The sequence below is a fragment of the Ostrinia furnacalis genome, unplaced genomic scaffold, assembly GCF_004193835.3.
Source record: "Ostrinia furnacalis isolate ACB-3 unplaced genomic scaffold, ASM419383v2 OfSCF0704, whole genome shotgun sequence".
Lineage (NCBI taxonomy): Eukaryota > Metazoa > Arthropoda > Insecta > Lepidoptera > Crambidae > Ostrinia > Ostrinia furnacalis.
In genome coordinates this window covers 171,005-198,726 of record NW_021130943.1, presented here as the reverse complement: position 1 = coordinate 198,726, position 27,722 = coordinate 171,005, and the positions used below count along the sequence as shown (strand labels likewise).

The following is a 27,722-nucleotide window of genomic DNA, read 5'->3' as shown; positions in this document are numbered from 1 at the left end:
TGACTGTGCTTTAAGCTCGATCTCACATTAACTATCTTAAAATAATGAAGCAACAAGAAATATTCAAGATAATCCTCCTAGACTGCATCCCACTTACCATGAGGTGCGATTGTGGTCAAATACCTGCCTTGTTATGCATAAAAAAAAAATATATTTTTGATAAACGATTTCTAATGAATATTGAGACCAGTTACAATGAATTCTAAAGTATCATTGAAAGAAAACGTTTAATTTGTGTTTTATTTATTTTCTAACAGTAGTTTTTTAATATTAGGAAGCCACAGAACGTTTTTCGGCCGATAGTTGGGTCTGGTACTAATCAGTATGAAAATGTATGAAAGTGTGGACATTGGTATCGGCCGATTCTTCATACAAATAACAATCGGTCCCAACTGTCGGCCGAATAAATGTCTAATACCAATAGTACAATCTTGCAACTCACGAAGGCGAGTGAGCTTTACTTGTGTGTGTACGTGTACATGCACATAACGATAGTATAATGTCTGTCAAAACCTTTGATAAACAAACAGTAGCGAGCCATCACACATGTAAAGCTCACTCGCCTTCGTGAATTGCAATAACTGTACGTTAAAATCGATCAGTTAACATCAAAAACTAGTGAAATCACAACCCTACATTGATTTAGGGATCAAAAATAAACTAATTAAATTAATTTACTGTTTTACGTAGAATCAAATTGCGATAATCAGAAATTAAGAGCTTTTTAGGTCGATAAATCACATTAGTACTGTTAATCGCACCGTTAACAATGGCCTGTTTAAAATTCCTCCACTTTCAATAAAATTATATCTATTACAGCGACAAGTCACCATAAAGCCGCGGTCTAAAATCAAACGACAGAAGAAAGTTTTAATGCTGTTATCAACCTTCCAGTCTAGGGTTGTTACCTACCGATGATACCTACTTATTAATTAATATGCATATTATTTTAATGAAATAATGTTGTGAATTTACTTCTCCGTGATGTGATGGTAAGATAGTAAAGCTTTTTCAGTAGGTTACAGATTTGATTTTCAGGCGTTACACATAAATTGGAAAAGCTCAATAAAAATACCCTAGAGATTTGAATTTCATCTTAATTATCTGACAAGAAATATGATGATACTACGTTTTTGTATTACCTACACTATTTTAATTAACATTCAGTAAAAAATATGTAAGTATTCAAACATTACTTTAAACTTATAAATTGTCTTTATTTGTATAAACTAAATTTCAAAAATTTCGTGAAGTCGTCGGACACGTTAGAGTGTTCGGCGCCAGCTTTAGGTTGGGAAGGCCTGATGTTAGCATATTCCCTTAGACACCTTTACGACATCCACGTGAGGAGTGGGATTGGGTCTTCCACTCTGCAAAAACTATACGACACCAGTGTACCAGCCCTTAAACATTTAGAAAATGATCCGTGCCCAGCGCAATTTTCATAGTCGTTAACGGCCGTGTTCCGCTTGGATGGAATTGGCACAGAGGATGAGATCTTGGGCAAATATTGAGCAGCATCAAGCTGGCGGTTGCAAATGATTTCGTAAACTTTATGAGATGTGGTATGCAGTTGCTATGGAAATGTTAAAACGGGACATATAGAATTCTTGATTTATGACCACCAGGTCAGTGTGACATTGGATTTATGTAAAATAAATTTATTTTATGATATTTTTCATACGAAGTGCGATATCACCTCGCCGAATTAGCTGGACTAACTAATGTGAAAAGGCTATCGGCAAATTGCTGTACTGAGATTTGACATAAAATTTCGATCTGCTACAAAAGTACGAGTTTTGAATTTTTAATGTGAATTTTTAATAGGGCTCAAAATCTTTCAGGCATTTGTCTTTTTGTAGTAGGGTGATGTGCAGTCCCGTACCGTCATTGATTTTAACTGTTCAATGATCAAGTGCTAGCAACGAAAAATAATATTAATTTCTGTTTTGTTGCAGCGAGCTGACACTGTTTGACGGCATGGCCAACTGCGGGGGCTGGAACGAGGAACCCGTGTCAAAAGTAAGTTACATTTACACCAGTTACTGCAAGGTAGACCGACGACATCGTAAAGGTAGCAGCGAAGCGCTGGATGCAGGCCGCTACCAATCGATCAACGTGGAAAGCATTAGGGGAGGCCTATGTTCAGCAGTGGACGTCCTATGGCTGAAATGATGATGATGATGATGATGACACCAGTTATTAAGATTAATCCTTCAAGGCTTCAATCTAGACACAATAGATAATCAATTGTTATGACATTAATGAATGCCGTCTGGGACTCAAGCGGTTAATGTAACAAAATGACTCTCCGACCTTCATTCAATCATTTGATTGGTATAAATTCAATATTTTTTTAGTCCTACAAAATCTCGTACGTAATGAACTCTAGCTCCAAAAGTTTGATCTACGATTAAATTATTCTATGCAAGAATTAAATTCATTTTTTGGGCGGATTCTTTAGCCAAAAAACTCAATGTTATTCTAGATAGCTTGACAGGTCCTATGTCCCCTAGATGGGGCAGAGGGCGTCCACAACAGTCCTCCATCTCGTTCGGTCTTGAGCTTCTCGCTTGATCTCGCTTCAGATTTTGCCGATCTTCTTCGCCTCGTCCGCTCAGTGCGCCGCCAAGTTTGCCTGGGTCGACCACGTTTGCGTTTTTCTTGGGGATTCCAATCCAGAGCCTGCTTAGGGATGTGATCGGGATCCCTTCGGAGAGTGTGGCCAAACCAGTTCCACTTGCGGCGCTTGATCTGCTGGTCGATTGGAATTTCGTGGCAGCGTTCCAATAGCTCGACGTTGGAGATTTTCTCGGGCCAGTATATGCCGAGAATTCGGCGAAGGCAGCGGTTGATGAAGACCTGCAGCTGGTGCGAGATAACCTTGGTGACCTTCCACGTTTCACACCCATAGAGCATAACGGATTTCTATTCTCTGGTTTCCCTTCAATACGTATAAATCTTTCGCCTTTTACTAGATAGCTTAGCCAAAAGAAAATAATATTTAACCTATAATATGTAAAACGAATGAAAACACCTAAGTATTGAAATAAAACAATTAAGTAAATTATCATCGTTTTACAAAAACATTGAACAAAGTTTCTCAGAACACATTACCGGTCTTTAGTCCTTGTACGCTTAATATAAAAATTAAATCGTAAAGCCATAATTTTAAAATACCTTTTGACTTTTGCAACATTTTCGACCACAGTCATTCAGCATTCATTATTTGCATGTCAAGAAACTGTAAATCTGAATCAATTAGCGCAATAAAAATAGAACCATGATAATAAAGCGTTCAGTTCTAGCGCAGTTAGAGTTCACATCCCATTTATTTTATTAGACATTTTGATTGAATTCGCGTGTCGAAACGAAACGCAAAAAGTATCGAAATCGAGAGCGTGCGAATTATGGGCTTCGAGCATTGTGAGCGAAACGACGGCGGCCATAGTTGAGTTGAAAAAATAGTAGAGCTACTTCCCATACAGCCGAAATAACATTCTGATTTGATTTGGGGCCAATTATTTTAATTGTTTTTATGGGCAAATATATTTTGAAACGATGGAACTGTATTTTTTCTCTGTAGTATTATAAAGGTTATTAGCTAAAAATAGTATGATAAGGCTTGAGACGGCGTTAACAAACCGGCTTATTTTTGCTTATAATATTAATCACTGCACCAAACAACTACATAAAATTCGATAAATTAATTACTACTAGAAGAATAGAAAAATTCACAAAAGTGGTCTTAGCTATCTTTTCCAGGCTTTGCCAGAAAAAAATTTGTAAAATAGAATTAAAATATTAAATAAAATAAGTGTACAATAGTATGGTTCGTCTTGACATTTAGTTGCAATATTAATCATATAACCATAGCGTACATATCTCTACATAATAAAATTTTAAACCTCACTACTGCTTTCTACTGCACTGTGGTCCAGGGTATAACGGTACAAGATTTACGTAAGTCTGCATTTTTTGGCGTTCCGAATATTAGAGTAATGCTACCACTGATGGCCTTTAGCTTAACGCGACTTTAGTGTTTCAAATTCAAGGCACTTTGCGTGTAAAGTTCACACGGAGTTAAAGACAGTGAATTGTCATTGCACTTTTGAATGACTCTAATGGACCATTGAACTACTTGTAAATAAATAAAATAGCTACTGTGCGTCAGGAAAATCGTGTTGTAGAGAAAGTACTCGTATTTCCATTGTTTGACACGAGATTTTGACCACGGGTTTACCTGCCTGACTTTCAGTTATACCGTAGGGGGCGTATTTTCATCATATAAAACTGATCAAAATCATAAGAATAATTTCGCTTTCTACTGGTAAAATAATTTTCAAAATCAATACAGAAATTTCATGCACAAATAAATTCACAAATATTTTAAACTTTCCTATAAAATTAGTGCAAAAAAAAATTATTCATATAACTTCCCTAAACTTCAACGGAGTTACCGGTGTCAGTATAGTTCAGTGGTAAGAGCAGTTGCCCAGCAAGTAAAAAAGTGTTGGATCGAGTCCCATCTAAATCAAGAGGTGGCTTATTTCACGTAATCATGAGTGTCATCATCATTTTGACTGGGAACTAGACTAAAATGTAAAATTTTAAAATTCGCTTCGGAACCAAAATTGTGCAACGTCATTGCATTACCTACCTCAATTTGCACTGTGTGGTTTTTATATCGCTGGCTTTTCATTTAAATGGGTTCTATTAAGCTTTGTAATGATAATAATTTAGCAAAACGAACAAAATGTATTTTATTTAAATATACTGTTGTGTATTTCGACGGTTTCATAGCTTATTGCAACTACACAAGTTCTAATACCAAGTCTTGCCATGATAAAAAACTTCATTAATAGCGTTTCCTTATCGTAGATTTACTTATAGATAAACATGAACCCCCTTATTAATAAAAAGTTACACACTAGATGAACACAGTTTTAAAGTGACGCTTAGTATGGAAATGTCACTTTAAAACAGTTTTCAACTGCACTTTTAAGGGCCAAAATGTTAAAATGAGTCAAAATTTTACCAATAAATTAACAATATGTATCGCAGTAATTTATCGTAAACTACACTTAGGTAACTCTAAAATATATTAACATAGATAAAACTTTTCAAAAAACTAGTTTCCATGATCCCAAAATAATAATTATAGCCTTTTAATTGGTATATCGTTTAATGGTTACTAGTTATTCGGCACTATAAAAAACTGTTAACGACTACGATATAAAAGTAACGCTTATTTTGTAACCAGAAGTGTAAAACATTTTTTTTATTTTATTACTTTGAAAATTGCCTACTTTTAAACTTTAATGGAGGGACAACAACGTTATCGAGTATTTTGAATTGTTGGTTTAATAATTGATTTTAGAATTTACTTTAGAACATAATAGTATTTATATGCTTTACTAACTTAAGAAATCACGCCTTTTGGAAGTTGGCATTATTAGTAAGCTGGATGGAACATTATTAGATCATTTGGATCCCACTGAAAAAGTAAAACCCTCTAATTTACCACAGGCAGATAGAGTTTTAACCTTCATTACCCACGCTGCCCTGCAGGGAGTTAGTTAGACATTAAATTCGCTAATTTGTTCTTTTAAATTACTCTGTAAATATGTTGATTTAAAAAGTAAGTACTATTAGAGGCCGGTAGATCTATTCTCATAAATAAAACACTGAATACTATACTTTCACAATTGCCTTATTTTAAGTACAATTCATCACTTAGCATCAAAAGCGCGGGGAGTCGTCCCACTATTCTCACGTATGATCCTAGTGTGACATTGACATTACGTCAATGACAGCAGCTCATTGGCTATAACGATACGTTTTAGATTTTTCACAATTAACAGTACCTTATTAAAGTACCTCGCCTTACCTCTAAAAAATTCACATAAAATGCTGCCCATCGCTGATCTCAACCTCCAACTCTACCTCGGCTAATCATATGTATTAATGTTTATATCTTAGACCATATCGGTTACCTAATAATTAACTTTCGTAGCACCTAATTGAGTGTACCTAATTAAACGTCAATTAATTAACTTACCTTATCAAATATTTGGGTTACGTAATGTATCTAAGAATAGAATGCTAATGCGTAAATGCGTGGATGGTTTTAAATCTACATAGATTAGAAGTGAAAGTGACAGGTTCTTTATTCTAGATTTTTAATATCGGAGGCTGTATAGGCAAGCGCAAAAAATAGTCTGCCTGAGGACATACAGCTGTAACTGTCAAACAAATTATTAAAACATATTGAGTATAAAAAGGTAAATAAAATAAATAGTAAAAAAAAAATATTCATCAAACATATCAATATTGTTTAAACTCTTAACTATTTTAAAATACATATCTCACACAGTAATAATAGCTCACAATATCTGGGGGCACGGCAGTGCCCCCGCCAAGTCGAGCGCAAAGCAAACACTGACGTACCATCCTTTACTGGAACCATTTCGCCGCATTTTCAGGCCCCTATTTGAGAACCTCTGGATAAGACCACAACGCAGAAATTTTCGTCATCTAGTAAGCTATAATCACATACTTCAAATCCAAAATTTCAAGCCTGTAGGTCATTTAGTTCCGAAGTTAAGCGAAAGCAAAGTTTCGTATTTACGACACTCACTCACTGATAATCATCAAAATAGAACTAGTACTTCCCGTAAACTCAGAGAGCTGAAATTTGGTACAGAGTTAGGGTTTAATGGCCACATAAAGGGAAAACTATAAAAACTAGGAAAATCGAAGATCTGGAGTAACCACATTCAACAATCAATACTACTCCGGCACCGTGGTGTTCGCATGTATCGCTCGCCACTAGATGGCGCTAGCACTAGCAAGCGGTGTCCAGATTTTTTTCCTTTCTAGAGTCCCCCGTCGATTAAGTTGAATGTTATGTAATTTGCATTTCGTTAATTTCGTTTATTTTATTATAAGGTTCGCTAAGGTTATGTTATTTAAATAATTGTTCATTCGTTGTTCGTTGTCCATTTTAAGGGTCGTTGAGTTTATTTGTGTTTAATATCGTAAAAAAATGTCGATAAAACGACGACGTTAAATAATTTTGCCACTTTCTACAAAAAGAAGTGAAATCCCACCAAAAACATTCTGTAAAAAACTAGCCAAGTCTCGGTGGAGCTGCTTGTTTATCTCTAAAAAGTAATGAAATCTAGACAAAGTCGTGCCAAGTCTATGGTTCCTTACTGCGATTTCTTTATTATTATAGTTAATGTTGTGTGACTTGGCCGTTGAACAATCTTTATTAAGATAATTACATAAGTATTATTGAAATACGCAGCTTTATTAAACCTACAATTGACTGGTTATTGTTGAATCAACGTTTTCCAAGTGGCGCGGTAGGTAGCGGTTCTAGCGACCGATTGGTGCAATTGTGTCATGGAGCACCTCGTTTTGTACCCTTCAACGGCCAAGTCACACAACATTAACTATAATAATAAAGAAATCGCAGTAAGGAACCATAGACTTGGCACGACTTTGTCTAGATTTCATTACTTTTTAGAGATAAACAAGCAGCTCCACCGAGACTTGGCTAGTTTTTTACAGAATGTTTTTGGTGGGATCTCTAACTTACATTTTACTGATGACCTAGCTGATTTTAAAACAATAGCTTAGACTTATTGAATTTTTAATTCGTAGAAGATTAATGTTACAGCCCAAAGTAGACAACAGCCACACCATTTTCTTTTCTCACTCACTCATTCGTAACAAATAATCACACAATAATTTACTGTCCGCAGCTATTTTGTAGTATCTCCCATACATACTGCATGCTTCGCCATAGAAATGTTATTGTAAATGTTAATGTTATTTTTTCTGTCATTTTTACTGTAATTTTAAATTCATTATGCATTTTAACCAAATATTAACTACTTCTTCTTCTTCTTCTCTATGGCTATTGTGTTTCCACGTTTGCTAATGTCACGTGAGCTATTAACTACACAATAATTGACAGTTTATCTTTTTACTAGCTAGCAGCCTAGTGCTGGCTGTTTATTTTGGGCTATGTCCAAGCCCTATCATTAATTCATAATCGCCTCAGTTCTTATGTGAGAATGCACACTTTTTCTAATTATGGAATTGGATACCCCATTGTTACTCACATGGGAATGCCGCCATATTTCCAGTTTTAATAACAAATAATTTTACGCCATGGGTTCTCGTATGTTACTGTTACAATAATCATAGTGTTTTGAACTGAAGTTCAAGTTAAGAAGCACCTCTTCAATTATGAGTTCTGTGTAGTGTTAATTGTCACCAAGAAAAGACTTAGCTGTATATCCATGAGATACTTCTCTATTATAAAAAAATAGCAACTGTTTGCAATTTCACCCTGTATTTGATTGTGTACGAGTCGTAATAAGGCCCAGAACAGACGGTGAAACGCAACTGCAACGAAACTGCAACTGCTAGTTACTTTTGAGTTGCATCTAAGTTTCTGCCATAGCGTCCGTTGAGACTTTCAGTTTCAGTTTCATTCATCAGAATCATCAGAAAGTTGCAGTTGCAGCCCTGCAAAATAATATCTAAGACATTGTAGTCTTGAAACACCTAATTTTCTAAATCATAGGGGTTTCAGAGGGCATTAAGCCATCAGCCTGATAGAGTCATTTCCTCAGATCATAGAAGGGAATTCCCTCAGATCATAGAAGGTCATTTCAGACACTATGGGGGCTCATAATTATGTGCCCAGCCACATGACAGCTTGAAACCTACTGAAAACAGTGATTTAACATTATTTATTCACTCTGGGGACATAGACAATTTTATGTGTGTCATAGCAACAGAAATGTCTTTTCCGAAGACTATAATCCGGACCTTTTCAAGGCGAGAGTGAATAGGCACTTACAGGGCAGATATGTGCCATCCTAGACTGCATCCCACTTAACCAATCCCACGTGCGATCGTGGTCAAATAACTGCCTTAAAAAGTATACTTACTATGACTTCAATATGGCCCACTTAAAATTTAATACTATAATCTATCTTTAATCATCTTACAGTAGTTATTTACGTTTGCATAACTCCACCAAAAACAATTACAACTATTTAGACCAGCGTTAAAACTGTCATCCTTCGCGCCACAAATTACACCACAATCAAGCAGACAAGAGATACGATCTCCTTTCTTTTTCGCAGACTAATTTTGTAAACTATAATTATGTATGGGTGTATAATTAAATGTACACGTACCGAGATGTTTCGCCCGAATTCGTTTACTATTACATACTGTGGGAGATAGCATCGAGACAAAGTTTTGTTCGGAACAATAAATTATAATTTGGACGATGGTCTGAGTGAGAGCGAATGCACAAGCGTAGCGGGTTGTTTGTTACATTTTAAGACATAATATTATGACGCAGATGTTACAAGTTTTTTTTGTTTATTACGTTACCTACTACACCACACGCAGCATGCTGTCTTACATTTTGCTATTAGATGCGACGCTCTTGGACATTCCGAGTATCTAGTTGATCATCTAGAATTCACTCTTATGGCCAAGCCCCGAATATATTACGGGACTATTCTCACCTCTCGTTACCACCACTGCAACTCCTGTGTAGCCAGGATCTACAGCTTGACCGCCATAAAAACCCAACCAATGAAGGTCAAGTTTGTCCCGGGGGAAAATTAAACTGTCATTGGACCCGCAACGAAATTAATCAGAAGAACATAGGAGAAGTTCGAAATTAAGGTTCGACTTCCCTCTGCTAAGCGAATGACAGGTGACAAACAAAGGTTTAAAACCTTAATTAAAACCCGAATATATTAGGCAAAATTGACTATAACACCTTATGACATCAGACTATTTCTATTTGTCACAAAAGAAAAGACAACTATAAAAGAGTTTGGACACAGGCCGCAAAAAAATATGTATTTGTCATCAAATGACATTAATCTCTTCACTTGTTTATAGCAAAAAGTAGCTGGCACAAAAACTATAAAATAAATAAAATAAAAATCATTTATTTTCAGACAAAAGCAGTCCATAGTTTGGTTAGTAACAATTTGAACTTAGAGACTATATTAGTAGAGTTAGTAACAATGTTCTTAGAAATATGTTAGTCGTACATCATGGGCTCTGTATATTGACTCTTCATCTATGGACGCTGTATAGCTTCACATGCCTAATGTGTAAGTCAACAAAGCGACCATAGACGGCTGAGTCCAGGCTCTCAGCAATCATAAAGGTATGGTGGTAAAAAAAATCTATCTATTCTATTAATCTTTCAATTATTATTCTTCTTTTACCAAAAAGTGTCTGGCACAAAAACGTTGTCGATTAAAAACAAAAAGTAGTCATTAACCAAAAAAAAAGTGAAAAGCTAGCTGTCATAGTTCAATACTGAAAAAAAGTCGCTGGCCAAAAAGAAAAAACCACAAAAACAAATGAATCGCTTGCTGTCCAAACTCGATCTCAACACACGAGCAGCCTTCACACCTGGCTTCAATTATTATAATCTGAGATACCTACCAGTTCACCGACCTGCATAGCTTTCTTCGTTATAAATTAATTAGATGAAAATTCTCTTTTATTGCCCACTGTTGCTCGGACTTATGAGGCTGTGTGTTGCGTCATAGTGATGTTTATAAACGTTGTGATGCGAGAGAAAATCTTGTGAATTTCACGTAAGAAATATTTAGCTGATTTGATTTTGTATACTATGTTATAATTTGTATTTAGGTACCTACTTTTTCTGGTGCCCATTGTAAATCAAATTGTTTTTAATCAATTTCTACACTACGAGTACCTACTACTAATAGGTAAGTACTATTAACTACGAAATACAAAGGATATTTTCAGATCATTACAAGTAATCCATTAGATAATATATTATATGTAGTACTTTTTTGCTTGTTAAATGAAAGTTTGATCAAATTATAGATAGGTACGTACGTATGCAGTATAGTACCTAAGAAATTTAAATCTGTAACGGTATTATGTATCTCAGTTCAATCGTAAACTAACGCTTTTAATTAAAGTAAATGACATTTATAATATTTTACAGATGTATATTTATTTAGTTAATTGGGCTCAGTGATTCTTAGCTTAATGTACAAATTACTACTCATTGTTAGCTTGTATTTCTAAGATACTGCAAATCTTCATAAGAAGAGACTGCGGAAAAGAAATATCAAAGATGACTAGTTAAAATCGAATCTATGCCATGCCGTGTCGATCGTGTGCGGTTCGTTTCCGTTTCCGGTTGACGGCATCGTAAGTGACTATGACTACCTACTTATACCACTTCTTAGAACATTTCTTCTTATTGTTCTTTCCTCAGATCATAGAAGGGAATAGATGTGAAACGGGGGCGTGGCGCGTGTCTCCGCGATATGCTCAGAAACGAACATCGGCCGCGTGGCTAGGTTAGTCGCGATTCAGTCGTACTAAGGAAATGTTCTCCGATATTTTGGATAATGCGTCGTTACGTGCAATAAAACAAGTGAAACGAAGAACTACAGAAACAATGGAGTCATTTACTACATGTAAGTATTGCAAATCCATTGGTATTTTGCTTATAAATAAAAAAAACTAAACATTTTTACGAACGAATTCAGTGCCGTAACAGTTACTGCGATATCGAAATCAGTGGTGATAAAAATTCTAACACACTTGTACATTGACGATTTAGTTAGCAACCACTTTATGTCATGCTCAACTACTGCGCAATGTATTTAATTTCTTCCGATATCCACTGTCGTGTGAAAATACACAGTACGGTCGCATGTGCCGGTCGTAACATAGTGCCGTGCTCGTGTTCTAATGCGGTTTCCTATTATCGATAAATAGAAGTAAATTATAATTTTCTATTTTGTAATCATACAAGCATTTTTTAAACCAATTTCGAGCCTTGCCCCCAGGATTTAAAGTATCGATATCTTATCGACTCCATTTTATCTTTCTTCTCTCTAATTGCTTTTTTCAAAGTGTGCGTCACGTCACGCGGCCATTGATTGGCCATAAGGCACGCCTTCTGGCCAATCACAGCACTTTTAAGCCGGCTGCACATGTTGTCGTAGACTCTCAGTCGCTTTGTTTTTACACAGTTGAATGTGTGTGTGGGAGCTGTGGTGGGGGAAATGTGGGGACACTGGTTCTCGTTGTAGTTACGCGCGACTTCATATCTATTCTCTTTCTATGATCTGAGGTTCTTTCTAATAATGTGATGCTACGATTGGAAAGAAAGCGAAAATAGAAATAATAATAATATTGTAGTTCTTCAAAATATGATAAGATTATTTTTGTGTTTCTATTCTCGCATTGATTAGTATAGCTGATTAAGATGACAGTGAAAAGATAATTAAAAACTTATAATTGAGATCTCAAATAAGATAGCTAGAAAAATAAAACATATTTTATAACAGCTTATAAAATCCAATAAAGACTCTCTCAGCTAAGTTATATTTGAAACTAGTTTTTGCCCGCGGTTTCACCCGCGTGAAATTTAGTTTGTCACAGATCGTCATAAATTATAGCCTATATGTTATTTTGGGTTATAAACAATAATACTGTAAAGTTTCATCAAAATCCGTTTAATATTTTTTTGCGTGAAAGAGTAACAAACACCCAGACATCCAGATATCCAGACATCCAGACATCTAGACATCCAAACTTTCGCATTTATAATATTAGTAGGAATTAGTAGTTGCATTTGAGAGAGCAACGTATGCCGAAATTAAAACTTAATAATATTTTTCTTTATCTATACGTGACCCGACTAACGCTGGGTGGTCTCTCCCGTTGATACCGTCGTTAACCCCATAATTTAACGACAACGACTATTATTAACGACATAACGACACTATTCCGTGACGGTCACTTTCTCAGATTCAAACACGGTACAGTTTGAAGTGGTCACAATAAGTTTTCTTAGTAGCTGGATCCGATCTCGCAAAATGGCACCTTGGTAAATTGAGCGTCACTAACGATCACAATAATTCACAATTCTTTACTTGATAGTAATACAAAAAGACCGTGCACTTTGCACGTCCAATGGTTCACTTAGTATTGGTTTTTATGGAACGTTCACGAAAGTACGTGCCGAGAATGCTTCAATTTTTTGTCCTTTGTAACTATTTTTCATCCCTCTTTTCACAGTATGATTCTAGCACGAGTGACAGTGATAGAAAGACAGAAAGACCTGAAAATACGGTTTCAGTGTTGGAAAGTAGCCACTCTGATTCACCTAATGTTTGGACTATACGCTGCGTTACCTACATTCAGATGTATTCCATGGCATAATGCTTTTCTTAAGACTTTTAATTACAAAAATACAAATATTTTTCGATTCTCTCCCCGCCCTATATTTTGGCCAAAACATCGCATTATCCAGTGTTGGGTCGTGGTCCATCTGCTTAGTTCACCTCGGTGGATCACTTTCATAGATCCTCTATAATAACTACAATAATTAAAAATTGTAATATTTTTGTAGGCTAAGGCTGGACACTCACAGTCAGTTAAACTGATCAGTTGAAGTAACGGACATCCTAAAAACTGACAGTGTGATTTTGAACTTCAGATTTCACACACATGGTCAGTTTTGGGTGTACTTTTTCTCACTTATCGGTTTAACTAGCTGGTGTGTTTCCAGCTTTACTTAGATCGTATGTTTCCAACTACATCTCCGATGATGAGACAGCTGTCAAAAATGCCAGCATCACGCAGTAATGCGCACCAACACTACGTTAATTAAACTAGCCTCAAACTTACCACACACTTTCACACATTTCTGATTGAATGCCACAATAGTAGGCTTTCTCTGGACTGTCATGCCGCCATTGTTATGTGACTGATGGTCGCTAATGAGTGCGTGGTTTATCAGAATGAATTCGTGAGATTTAAGTACATTCTTCTTAGTAAAAACTCTGATGATTTGACAAGAGTCTACAAGTCTAGAACTTTATGGAGCTAAAACAATCGGGGTATTAGGGTTGGTTAATCAAATTGCACGGTTCGTAAATTAAAAACACTAAGAATTTTTCTCACTAACTTACTCACTCATCACGAAATCTCAGAAACTACAAGTGCTAGGAGTCTCAAATTTTTCATGGGGGTTCCTTTTAGAACCTAAGACGGGATTTTGCAAAATTCAACTACTAAGGTAGTTCAACGGAATCCATGCGTACCTACGAAGTCGCGGGCGGCCGCTAGTAAATAAATATTCTTGGAAGTTTTACACAGCGCAGACTAGATAGGCTGGAGATTTTTGTGAAATTCTTTTTTTTGTAATTGCGAGTAATGCATACGTAACAATTTAAACACTTAAGTACTTTTAACTAGCAACATATTCAATTGCATAGCCCCAAGACAATTGCCTGGATTTTCCAATATTATGTAGGTATAACCTAACAACCTATGTGAGGATATCAGTAGTGAATTCTTCATCAATCTTAAGTAACTAATTAAATATTCTTTATCCTCAGGATAAGCAGCGACCACCGATCTACAACCCCGAAGACTACGCGACTTCCCTGAAGAAATGGGGCAAGAAGACGGGCGGCGGCAGCCTATACGAGCTGGAGTCGGGGCAGGACCCCACCAAGGCGAGGACGCTGCCCAGCCAGGGCAGCAAGGACTTCAGGTATCTATAACCACCGTTTGTTTCAGCCAAATGACGTCCACAGCTGGACAAAGGCCTCCCAAGGCTTTCCATAATTAACGGTCTTGCGCTGCCCGCATCCAGGTTCTTCCCGCGATTTTTACCAGATCGTCGGTTCACCTAGTAGGAGGCCTGCAAACGCTACGTCTTCCAGCCCGTGGTGGCCACTTGAGAACTTTTCGGCTCCAACGGATAGATTTAGAATGGCTAAATCTTTTTTTCCTGAAAGCTTTACCTAAAAACCATAAAATATCTCTCATCTTAAAATACATACTCCTTTATTAATAAAGTTACACCTAGGATGAACTCTGGATAAAAATGACATTTCCATACATGACAATTTAAAAGCCGGAGTTCAACTAGAAGGAATAAGTAAAATAAGAAACAGTTGGGAATTTATGACTCTAATATTTTTAAATACACTTTTTACTGTCTGAAATGTTCGCGGGCTAAAACTCAGACAATAACTACTCAATTGTATTAAACGCTATAATTTCTTTCAGGAACCCATGCCTCAGTGTAGGCGAAGAGATGACCCTTAGGCAGTTTGGCACCCCAAGCGAGTTACTCACCAAACTTAGAGCTGATCTAAGACTGTCTTTTCCTAGGTAAGTCAGTAGTAGTAGTAGTTCCGGCAGTTGGAGGTAAGATAGCCAGTTCCTCCGTGGTTGAGGATTCCGGGGGAAGCTCGCTTCCACTTTCGGCCTGATCGTCACTTACCATCAGGTGAGATACAGGCCAAGAGCTTCCTCGTTGTGGATAAAAAAAAAGTCACTTCTTTAACCATTAACATTTCACACTTTCAACTGCACACAAAAAAGTAATAAATTACTTTAATTACACTTAGCACTTTGTGATGCATCCGGATCGCATTATCGTCAGTAGCACTTGTGGTTTAGTGATCAAGTAATTATGTAGTAAGAGTAATAGGTCTGGGCTTAAATCAGTCAGTGACTGAGGTATCGGAGCGTCACGTGACAGAGCATACAAATATGAAGCATATTTGAAGTCTCGCTGACGTTTGACATCTCAAAGCACTCTCCTGTACCAAAAGATAACTGTGTGTAAAAGATGATAACAAACTTTCTTCCAGCTTTGAATAAAAAATTGTCTTAATTATCACCCAAAATCACCTAGCTCCAAACTATACTAAGCATAAATGTAAATAACAAGTCTTGAGTTAATTGATCTGAAACTTTCTTAAAACTTTTTAAGAGGTAATAAAAGCTTTATTTATATTACAATCGATTGAAGAAATAAACATTTGGTAGCTTTATATACTTTAGACTGTACAATGGCGAATATTATAGGAGAGAAAATAACATATTATTTTATGTAGTTAGTAGAAAACAAGAAAAAAGCTACTCGATGTTATCTTACGTGGATTAAGTCGCGGGCACTACCTAGCATTTTTCAATAATGTACCTAACAACTATTAACTTTACTTGCAAATCAATCAAAACCTACTTATTCACTGCTCAATGTATCTATCTATAATATACATATTATAACTCAAAGGTGACTGACTGACATAGTGATCTATCAACGCACATCCCAAACCACTGGACGGATCGAGCTGAAATTTGGCATGCAGGTAGATGTTATGACGTACGCATCCGCTAAGAAAGGATATTACGAAACTCCACCCCTAAGGGAGTAAAACGGGATCCACGCGTACGAAGTCGCGGGCGGCCGCTAGTCAACGAATAAAAGCCAGTCATTAATTTAGCCAAAGTGCTACTAGGAAGTTCAAATTCTTTTAGCCAATTTCAATTCAGAATCTAGGCTTTAGAGATACCAATAACTTCCTATTACGTAAATCAAATGTATATGTTACAGGAAATGTATGAAATCCGTCTTTGTATACAATTCCTAGGATTTGTGTATAAGTCCTAAAATCTCCCGGAAATGTGTGATGTAAATTATATTAGACACATTTCCTAGGAAATTTACACATTTCCTAAACAGCAATCGGAAATGTAGTAATTAAGATTTCTTTTTTTCTCCGAAACTTAAATGGCGCTACCGCGCCGCGGCCGCTGTGTATGTGTAAGGTCGCAAGTCTAACCTAACCTAACCGAGACTTTGTTATCCAGCTACAGGAGTACTAAAACCTTTATGTCAATAACAGTTCAATAAAAGAGATGTTAAAATTAGGGTTTTCCAATACTTCAGCGTAATATGCGTGATGCCGAAAGAAAGGTGTGCCAATAGGCAAATATTTTTTTCAGCCAAAGTATAATAGTGCGAAAACAACTTTCAGGCTAAACAATAATAGTTGTGAGTTAAAAGTACCTATCGGTCAATGTGGTTTGTCTAAATGAAATTTTAGGCGTACTGAGGGGCACCCGATCACACGACCGCACTTGTGCCGCTTAGTTTTATACATTTCCTAATACAATATTGGAATTCTATAAAATTCCTAGGAAAAGTATACATGTCCTAGGATATGTGCGTATTAAAAAATCTCTGAAGCAATATTTTATACATTTCCTAAATAGCTTCGGAATTGTATACATTTCCTAGGAATAGTATACAATTCCTAGAATTCATACATTTCCTGTAACATATACAAACAAAAAGACGTTTCTAGTTCTGATTGATATGCATAGTTGAATAACTGGTGTAAAATAAAAGATTTTTATAAGAGCTAATGAATTCTGCTATGTGAAACAGACTATCGACTGTATTCACAAAGATTACTATGAGGTCTCACAGTGCGCGTGGACGCACAGGGTCACACACGAACTAATTACAGAGCTCTATTCAATGCTATGCGTTCGATTTGCTGCTTCACTTAAGCAAGCATAGTTTTGTGAATACGGGCGTAACTCTTGTGATTTGTCAAACTTTATCTGTCCACAGACATTATTGGGCCAATATTGTTGACGTATCCGTATTTTGTTATAATTAGTGTGCTGACAGTCTTTTTAATTAGTTTATAATGAGCTTCATAAGCTGTCTATAAATGTAATCTAAGTAATTGAATTCAAAATGTTGATTTTGAACTCAATGTGATGATTGATTGAGCTGATTAAGTGCATAATAACTACTTATTATGATTTATTACATAACATAAAAATGACTAGCTTCCGGCCCGGCAGCGGCTTCACCTGCGTTAGATTCTAGTCTATCTTCTCAAATTTTATTCCTAATTTTTATTTTTTCCAAAATAACATCACCCTGGGTTACCCTTTATAGCATCGGCTACCTGCCATGAAAATTCTTTCAAAATACTCTGGTCTGCAACTGTACTGTAACTGTACTTAAAAAAATATTGCAATTTTGAAAGTCTAAATATAATTTTGCAAGGCAGTGTTAGATCAGCTGGGAGATTAGGCGAAACAGAATAGGAAAAAATTATAAAGATCTATTTTTGATATGCAATTAATAGGAACTGTTGTTTTGACAGAAACTTGTTGTTTTACAGACTCCAATTTTATTTATTTGTTTATCGTAATTACCATGTTATCTATGAGTAATCACATCTTACGTTTTTGCACCTCATACCGGAGATTGACTGAGTTTTAAAATAAAATTACTAGTTAACTTATGTACTTATGTAAGGAGTTAGAATGACAATGCAAAAGTCGTTTTAAAAAACTTTAGTCAACTTTCACCTGTTAGTTACAAAAACTTTTTGTAAAATTAATATGTAGAGTCAAATAAAAGGAAATAAAGGTGTTTCGTTTACATTTAAAATAAATGTTAACGCGATCAAAAGTACAAGAACACCTCAGCAAGGATAGAACATATTAACTTGATTAGGTTAACTTGAGGATTCAGTATATTCAATTTTCTTTCAGTTATTTTTTTTAACCACAACGAGGAAGCTCTTGGCCTGTATCTCACCTGATGGTAAGAGATGATCAGGCCGAAGGTGGAATCGATCCTCAACCACGGAGGAACTGGCTATCTTACTCTTAACTGCCGGAACAGAGAATTCCAGGCGTTTTATAAATATTTAAGCCCCATAACTACCAGTAGTAAAATATTCTTAATGACAGGCAAATTCCTATTTATTAATAAATACTTTTGCATTAACTATTGTAATAACTATGGAATCCATTATTCTGCAGTCACAAAACTTCACTAATTAAACCATAAGCATAAAGTGAACGCTATACTTAAAACCTCGTTATTTCAAACGAACGGCTTTTAGATATCATTTTCTAGATTAATATCAATAAAGTTTATGGGCAATAAACCCCATGGAGCTCTCTACACAGTAGCAACTTAATTAACACCAAAATAGCTTTATGGTCTTACACTTAATCGACCAAGGATTAGAAACATGCATTAAGTAGAGTAAATCACTTAAGAGTCTCCCGTAAAAACATTAAAAATGTTTGAAACTATCCATTTTAATCATAAAAGTTCATATTGATTCTTAGCAAATCGACTATTAAAAAATCCTAATTATAATTAATAGTGTATAAAAATATGTCCTATATCTAAAAAAATAATCACAATTGCAGTTATCTGGTTAAAAGTATGCAAATACATTCTTTTAAACAGTTACTTAGTAAGTTATAAAATATATTCTACATATTTCGAAGAAATTAAATGTTAGTATTGTTGAACTTTTCTTTCATCATCATCATCATTTCAGCCATAGGACGTCCACTGCTGAACATAAGCCTCCCCCAATGCTTTCCATGTTGATCGATTGGTAGCGGCCTGCGTCCAGCGCTTCCCTGCTACCTTTACGATGTCGTCGGTCCACCTTGCAGGATACTGTATACTATTATATGTCGGATGATGTGTAGGATGTCTATACTATTATAACTTTTCCTTTGTCACTTTTAAATTACAAGTATTACAAGGATATAAAAATAAGCTCACAACACGGCAGAGGAATAAAAAATATATTTGTACAACGTGCACTTAAAGCCACATTGACTTTGTATGCGAAACAGATAAGTTTGTAAGTATAATACCTAACTACTCTCTCACTTAAGATTTAATAGGTGTATAAAATTTTAACGACGTGCGACCATTAATTTTATCAAAGTAACAAAGTCCATATTATCGATGCAAAATCATAATTTACAGTTTTCTTTGCACTCCTGATACGTACTCGTATTTTATAGATGCAAAAAGGTTAGTCAAGACTTGAGTTTAAATTGGGATGTCCTCACCAAAACTTAGAATAATTACTAAACAATTTGTCAACAATAAAACGTTTATACAAAAACTTTTATAAGTCCTACTACCGTTAGTCTGAAACATAATTGCATCCGCGTGACAGAGGTGTGGTTGGTTAGATGCGTTTTTGAGTTGCATTACACGGGCACCTTATTTTGTGGCCATGAAATGTGAAAAATGTGCTTTTTCAAATTAAAAGCTTTTTGTGTAATCACAATGTTCCAAATATGCATTATACCAAAAATGATCGAATCAAAACAGGGAGTCTCAATCCTGCAAGTAAACAACTTGAATTTGAATGTGTTCATATTAAATTCTCAGTACCTACATATTTCTATTAACTTGTCACTGATTCTTTTGGTGCAAGAAAAATTTATTGTCAGCGTTTAAAAAGCAATAATGTAATTTCATATTACATGTCTGAAATGTTACATCTAAAATCAATTCATAGAACGCGTTAAATAAAATAGCTCGTGTCGTGCCACCCGCTCGTTTAATGGCCCCACATTTTGAGTTTTTGTACTTCAAATTGCAAGGACGATTCCACAGAAACTGCATTATTTTATGTGCGGCTGCAATTTTTCTTTATGCTTTCAAATTATACGGTTGTGTTTATTATCCATCTTGGTTCCTCTAATGGAATACTCCTGTGTACTTATTTTTACATTTCTCTTGAAGGAATTCGCAAAGACTGTTGCCGCCTTGATAATTGTTTGCGAAGAAAAATTCACTGTCATTTATGGTCATTAGGCTGCAGAATGGGAAAATAATTCGTTTTATGTATTGAAGTTATGATGTAATTTAAAAGATCTAAGAAATGTTGATAAATGTCGGCCGTTTGGTGTATTGGTAGTGGTTCGAAACGGACTAGTAGGTATTCCGGAGGTTGCGGGTTCGATTCCCGCACAGTAACAAACATTTGTGTGCATGAACATAATTATTATTTAATGGTATTGGACTGGTTTATATCCGTTGTCTAGTACGCATAGTACAAGCTTTGCTTAGTTTGGGACTAGAAGCGCAGTGTAAAATGTCCAAGGATATTTATTATTAAATACATGGGGAGGCTTTTGTTCAGCAATGAACAGAAGTTATCTTCCCGTGGATGTGATCTATAAGGTGACTAAGGGGCAAATATGCGAACCATGCCTCCCCAACCCGTCTGGTCAGCGTGGAAAGTTAGTTAGGCCCAAAATCTCAATTAACTGGAACGTTAGAGAGTCGTTGCCTGAGGTAGAGAGAGACTAATGCCCGTTTTCACCCTTCAAACCCTAACTTTTAAGTGACCTCTATGGTAACAATTAACAGGATTTTTTTTACATAGGGATCACTTAAAATTAGAGATTGATGGTGAAAACGGGCATAATGGACCTGATGAATGATGGTGAATCCTAACATGAACCCTCAAAACACCTTTAAATAAAATCTTTTTTTTACTTCCAGCTTCGTCCAAGAGTTCGCGTGCGAGCCGCTAGATGGAGTTACGTTGCTGCTGGAACTCCTGCGCAACGTGCAACTCAGCCAGGCGGGGGAGGGCGCGCGGGGACCGCCTGCTGTCAGGCGCAGGCCGCTGCTGGACGAGCTGGCTTGTTTGTAAGTTCACGCGCGAGCCGCTAGATGGCGTTATGTTATAGTTCGCGTGAGAGTCGCAAGATGGCGTTATGTTATAGTTTACGTGCGAGCTGCTAGATGGCTGGCCGCCCGCTGTCAAGCGCAGGCCACTGCTGGACGAGCTGGCTTGTTTGTAAGTAAACGCGCGCGTCGCTAGATGCTGTGACGTTGCAGTTCACGTGCGGGTCGCTAGATGGCGTTATGTTGCAGTTTGCGTGAGAGTCGCTAGATGGCGTGACGTTGCTGCTGGAACTCCTGCGCAACGTGCAGCTCAGCCAGGCGGGGGAGGGCGCGCGGGGGCCGCCTGCTGTCAGGCGCAGGCCGCTGCTGGACGAGCTGGCTTGTTTGTAAGTTCACGTCCCTACCGCTAGATGGCATTACGTTGCAGTTCGCGTGAGAGTCGCTAGATGGCGTTATGTTATAGTTTACGTGCGAGCCGCTAGATGGCCGGCCGCCCGCTGTCAGGCGCAGACCACTGTTGGACGAGCTGGCTTGTTTGTAAGTTCACGCGCGAGCCGCTAGATGGCATTATGTTATAGTTTACGTGCAAGTCACTAGAAGGCGTGACGTTGCAGTTCGCGTAAGAGTCGCTAGATGGCGTGACCTTGCTGCTGCTTCTGGACGAGCGGGCTTTTTTGTAAGTTCACGTGCGAACCGCTAGATGGTGTGACATTATTGCCGTTAAGTTTACGTTACTGCTGGAACTTCTGCGCCGCGAGGGTCACCTGCTTACAGGTGCAGGCCACTTCTAGACCAGCTAGCTTGTAAGTGACGTCACTAGTTTATGCCCTTGGCCATGGATTGAGCTTGAGCCGTGTTAATTTCAGACTCTACCTGCCTACTAAAGTGTCATACTGAAAGGATTGTAGAAGAATTAGTATGGAACATTTATTACTGTATCAGAGACCTTGAGCTTGAGTAGACCTTAGAAGTAACTGATTCGCGGGTGTGATTACGAGTTAAACTGACAAGCTATCGTTGAGAGATAAGATTATAATGTTTAGTAGTAAAAATACGTAATAGATAAAAAAAAACTCCTGTTTCTAGAAAATTACTTGGATACTTAATTCAATTCAACTAAATCTCATCTGGCTTCGTAGACCAATAGTAGTAAAAGAGTTCGATCGAGAGAGACTCGATCGAGTCACGGTTCGATACTATGTATAACTAGCTTTCCGCCCGCGGCTTCGCTCGCGTGGAATTTTGTCTGTCACAGAAAAACTTTATCGCGCGCGTCCTTGTTTCAAAAACCGGGATAAAAACTATCCTATGTTCTTTCCCGGGACTCAAACTATCTCTATGCCAAATTTCATCAAAATCGGTTGCGAGGTTTAAGCGGGAAAGCGTAACAGACAGACAGACAGACAGACAGACAGACAGACAGACAGAGCTACTTTCGCATTTATAATATTAGTTGGGATTAGTTGGGATAGTTGGGATGAACATAATCCAAAAAAAAATCCCTCCCATTTACACATGGGCTTTGAATCTTTGATCAATATTTTTTTTAATGCATAACAAGGCAGTTATTTGACCACGATCGCACCTGAGTGGGATGCAGTCTAGGATGGTACATATCTGCCCTGTAATTGCCTATTCACTCTCACCTTGAAAAGGCCCGAATTATTAGTCTTCGGGATAGACAGCAGGGATGTGTTTCTTTTATTCTACACTAGCTTTCCGCCCGCGGCTTCGCCCGCGTGGAATTTTGTCTGTCACAGAAAAACTTTATCGCGCGCGTCCCTGTTTCAAAAACCGGGATAAAAACTATCCTATGTTCTTTCCCGGGACTCAAACTATCTCTATGCCAAATTTCATCAAAATCGGTTGCGAGGTTTAAGCGGGAAAGCGTAACAGACAGACAGACAGACAGACAGACAGACAGACAGAGTTACTTTCGCATTTATAATATTAGTTGGGATAAAAAATATAATTCCGTCAGATCATCAGATGGCACGTTAAGCCATCAGTCAGTCCGATTGAACCATATTTGATTGTCGACATTCATGGAAGTCAGATAGTCAATCGATTTGAGGCTAGAGACGGATTGACTTTATTATAACTCCACAATGCTCTAAAATATTTTATGCCATTAGATTAAATTGTGAACTAAGCAAGTTTTTCTTTAATTTCAGACAATGCCTGTGGAGTTGCTGTAGCAGGTACCCTGACTGCGTCCGAAGACTGGTAGCCGGCTCCAACGGCGTCTACACGCTGACCGTCTGCATCATGTCCACCGTCAACAAGTCCAGGATATTGGCGTTACAGGTACAGACATTTTGTTGTTTAATCTCATCATACTGGATTTGTGATTTGATGTGCTGACGTATATACATTATCAAGACTTTTTATTGTATGTTTTAAATTTGAAATACCTACCTAATTGCATTCTATTTCACTTCCTTAGCATGTTTTCATGTTATTATTATACGCTCTGATAAGATAAACATGTTACTTCCGTCCATATCAGCTTTACTTTAAGGTCACTCTAAATAACAAGACTTCCCTAATAAACTCGTACTTGGATATTTAGTTCACATCAATTGTGGAATGTTAGATAATTGTTTAAATAACTCCCACTTTTTGATGGTCTTAATATTTACGTATATGTACTTAATAAACCATATTCCTAGAATTTAACTTGATTTCTTGACTAATAAAGCTGATAAAGCGACTCTACTCTACTTTTCCAATTTTAAAATATCATCCTCAACTTCCAGCTCCTCACAAAAGCGTGCTACCCGCCAGCCAATGGACACAGTATGGTCTCCGAATCCCTTTCTACCCTCCGCCTCCGTTACGGAGAGCCGGTCCGCTTCCGGTTCCTGGTGGGGATGCTCCAGAGTGCCGGAGGGTCAGGAGACCTCCAGGCAGCTGGGATGGCCTTCATCAACGCCCTTCTCATCAGTGCTCCAACGCCTCAGAGGAAATTGTATATACAAGCCGAGCTGGAGCAGGCTGGATTCGATATTGTCACTTTGAAAAAGGTATTTGTACTTTTCACGTCGTCAGATTATTTAGTCTCCATTGTAGGAGCACGACCCTCTCTAACATACCAGAGGCAAATGGAGGATTTGGTCTACACTCCCCACGCTGGCCAGATGGGCTGGGGAAGCTGTCTCTACTTTTCACATTCTCTACTAATTGGTTCAATTTTATATCTCACAATAAAAATATTATGATCAATCTACCTACTTAGCTAATAAAAAAAAGTTTTAGATAAATCAAAATTAAACTCTTTATCGTGATCGAATCAGAAATGAGGAGATCCGCAGGAGAACCAAAGTAACCGACATAGCTCGCAGAATTGCTAAAATCAAGTGGCAGTGGGCGGGGCACATAGCTCGTAGAGACGATGGCCGTTGGGGCAGGAAAGTTCTCGAGTGGCGACTACGGGCTGGAAGACGTAGGGTGGGCAGGCGTCCTACTAGGTGGACCGACGATCTGGTAAAGGTCGCGGGAAGAGCCTGGGGCAGCGCAGGACCGTTAATTGTGGAAAACCTTGGGGGAGGCCTTTGTCCAGCAGTTGACGTCATTTGGCTGAAACGAACGAACGAACGAAACATAATAATGATTAAAATACTTACGTACCAATATAATAATGCAGTAACAGTTTTCTTTATCTAATCATGCATGTTAACAGATGGTCTCTAAGCTGCCGAATGGGAATGAACAAGTAGCAAAAGAAATTGAAAGGTACGAGAAACAGCTGATTGATATTGATACTCTGAGCGAAAAGGCTAACGAGGCTCTGAAAGAAAAAGACGATCTCAGAAGCAAGCTGGAACTGCTAGAGAAACGTGTTAAGGTAAAAACTTCTAAGAAACTTCAAGCTTCTAGAGTGAATTTGAGAATATTATCATCATTTTAATATGGTGTTCATTTTCATTACAGATATTACAAGAAGAAAAGGGCATTCTGCTGTCGTTAGAAAAATGCCTCAAAGAAAAATGCTGTGAGCTCCAAGAAGAGGTGTCATCGCTGAGATCTGAACATGGAAACTCGAACAGAAAGAAAACTTTTGCTATTAAGAAAAAAAACGCGGTTCATAAAAACAGAGGTTGGTGTTACTTGATTTTAAAATTCCATAATATTACATCATGTAATGTGTGCAATGCATCATACATCCAGGTAGCCTTTTACTAACATTTAATTTTGTACTATTATCTGTTTCAGACGAGTCATCCCCACCTGAAGATGAAGGTATAAGTTCCTCGGAGCGATCACTGAGCCCTGAAGGCGACCCCCAACGAGAATCATTGGTATACGAAGTCTTTAACGTCAAGAACGAAACCTACGATTTGATGCGAAACAAACGTCCTCTACACAAAAAACTCGAATCAACCAAGAAGATCGTTGACCTCAAAAAATCATCGGATGAAGAAGATGAAACGACCATCGATGAAGTCATACAAGAGCTTAGAAACATAGTTAATCATGCTGAGACCGAACAATACAACAGAGAAGGTGAAATGTACACTGATGACAGGTCATCAAGATGTAACCAGACCTCTGAAATTAATGTCTCAGTCAAAACCTTGGAATGTCAGAAACACAGAGAGGTCGAAAAAGAAGACTCTATCACGAGCACCAGACACAGTATTCAAATAACCTCCAGCGGAGAGTTTGCTCAGGAGAGTAATGAAGATGATGAAGAAAGTGAAATTGTACCTACTAAAATTCTGCCTCATCCACCGAGGAAAGCGAAAAGTCTGATTCATTTGTTCACCCCACCGGCCGACCAAGGATTACTTTATAATAAGCCACCTGATTTGTATGATGATACATTTTACTCAAGTGATGAAGGGTCTGACTCCCTATTGAGCGCATCTCGCTGTCAAAACCCAGTCACGAAGAAACCATCCGGCTCCAGTTTTGACTTCCATGAATGCCGAGCATTATTTAATACAATGGCGGAAAAAGACAAAGTTGATACTGGAAGAGAAAAACGACATAGAACTAGATCGAGAGAAGAAAATCGAAAAACATCAATCAAAAGAAGCGAGTCTTTCCAAACATCCGAAAAAGGTTCCCGCCAACGCGAATACATCGACAGCATGTTTTACAACGAAAATCACACTTCTATCATCGGCTCCATCACTCCTCTCCAGAGGTCAAATTCCAAATGCAGCCGAGTAGACGAAATAGTTAACTTAATAGAATCGAAGAAACTAACGAAAAGTTTGGACAGGATTGATGAAGGTTTGAATTCTATGGTAGATATTGTGATGCTGTCCGAGCCTAAGAAACCATCGTGGCCTTACGAAAGAAGACAACGATCTTGCTCCAGAACCAGCAGTGACGCAGGGAAGGAAACTCCCTTGGTGCCCGTTACCAGATCGAATAGTAGGCTAAATGGTTTCGCCCAGAGGTTTGACACCCGGTCTTCGAGCAACAAAGGAAAAGACGATATCCCCAAATCGGATTCCCAGAAATTTTTCTTACCTCATCCAAAACTGAGTACTGGATCATACGACAACCATACCTCCTACAACAATCAGTCTTTCTTAGTGAAACGCGGACAGAGTAACGCAGGGTTCTATTCTGGGGCTCACTTGTTACGAGATGCGCCGGCGAGTATGACCAGTCTTGTCATGACTGGGACCCACAGCCACGCGGATCTGAAGCGTACCTTATCACCCATGGGGTCAACCAACAACTTTGGCTTGCATAAAGTCACTGATATGCCTTCGGGATTGTATTGATGCGCTCCACGCTCACGTTATCAGTAATCTAAACCAACGACTAATTTAAGGATCTGTACCTAATTACGTTGACTAGTGCAATATTAAATCCCAGCTGGGAAGGTAATGTCTCACTGCAACTAGTTTCTGAAGAGATTAGCTAGCAGCCAATGCTAAGATAAATTCCCTGAATCTGTTGCGGAAACTAGATGTATTTTTCTAATTTATAAAGTTGATTTAAGCTCTAACGAGTAACAGTATCTTGGTAATTTTGTTTGTAGGCAAAATTGGCTTAAGATCACACGATTTAGTTTTGATTGCTGCCAGTTTTTGTTTTTTGTTTGTATTTTTTATTACCTTTCACTGTGTAATTTGGTAGACTTCTAAAGAAAATCAACATTACTATTTACCTCTATGTTTGTTTTGTTTAACTTCTTGAATTTAACTTTGTGTTTGTTTTCTTATTATTTTTTTACACTTCCCGATTTCGTATTAGTTTGATAATCTTCGAAATTATTAGTATGCATGCAATATTTTCTTCTACATTTCTTTGTAATGTAAATATTGTATACCTCTATTAGCATACTTATATTCGATACTTTCATGAAATGGTTATCGTATTAAACTTATTATTATCAAATTCA

The 27,722-nt window shown here is 37.4% G+C and overlaps 1 protein-coding gene across 2 annotated transcripts; it reads left to right on the top strand.

Annotated features, from left to right (window-relative positions):
- The first annotated feature begins 1,956 nt into the window (after positions 1-1,956).
- On the top strand, positions 1,957-27,722 carry mwh (multiple wing hairs). Of its 2 annotated transcripts, none has more exons than XM_028300182.1 (9): positions 1,957-2,022; positions 14,460-14,617; positions 15,139-15,243; positions 21,227-21,376; positions 23,530-23,662; positions 24,115-24,381; positions 25,038-25,202; positions 25,289-25,454; positions 25,571-27,722. In XM_028300182.1, the coding sequence occupies exons 1-9, from the start codon at positions 1,981-1,983 to the stop codon at positions 27,097-27,099; spliced, it is 2,715 nt and encodes a 904-aa protein (XP_028155983.1). In that variant the 5' UTR covers positions 1,957-1,980; the 3' UTR covers positions 27,100-27,722. The 2 variants fall into 2 exon arrangements, with proteins under 2 accessions (XP_028155983.1, XP_028155982.1); XM_028300181.1 differs by having other exon boundaries at positions 25,035-25,202.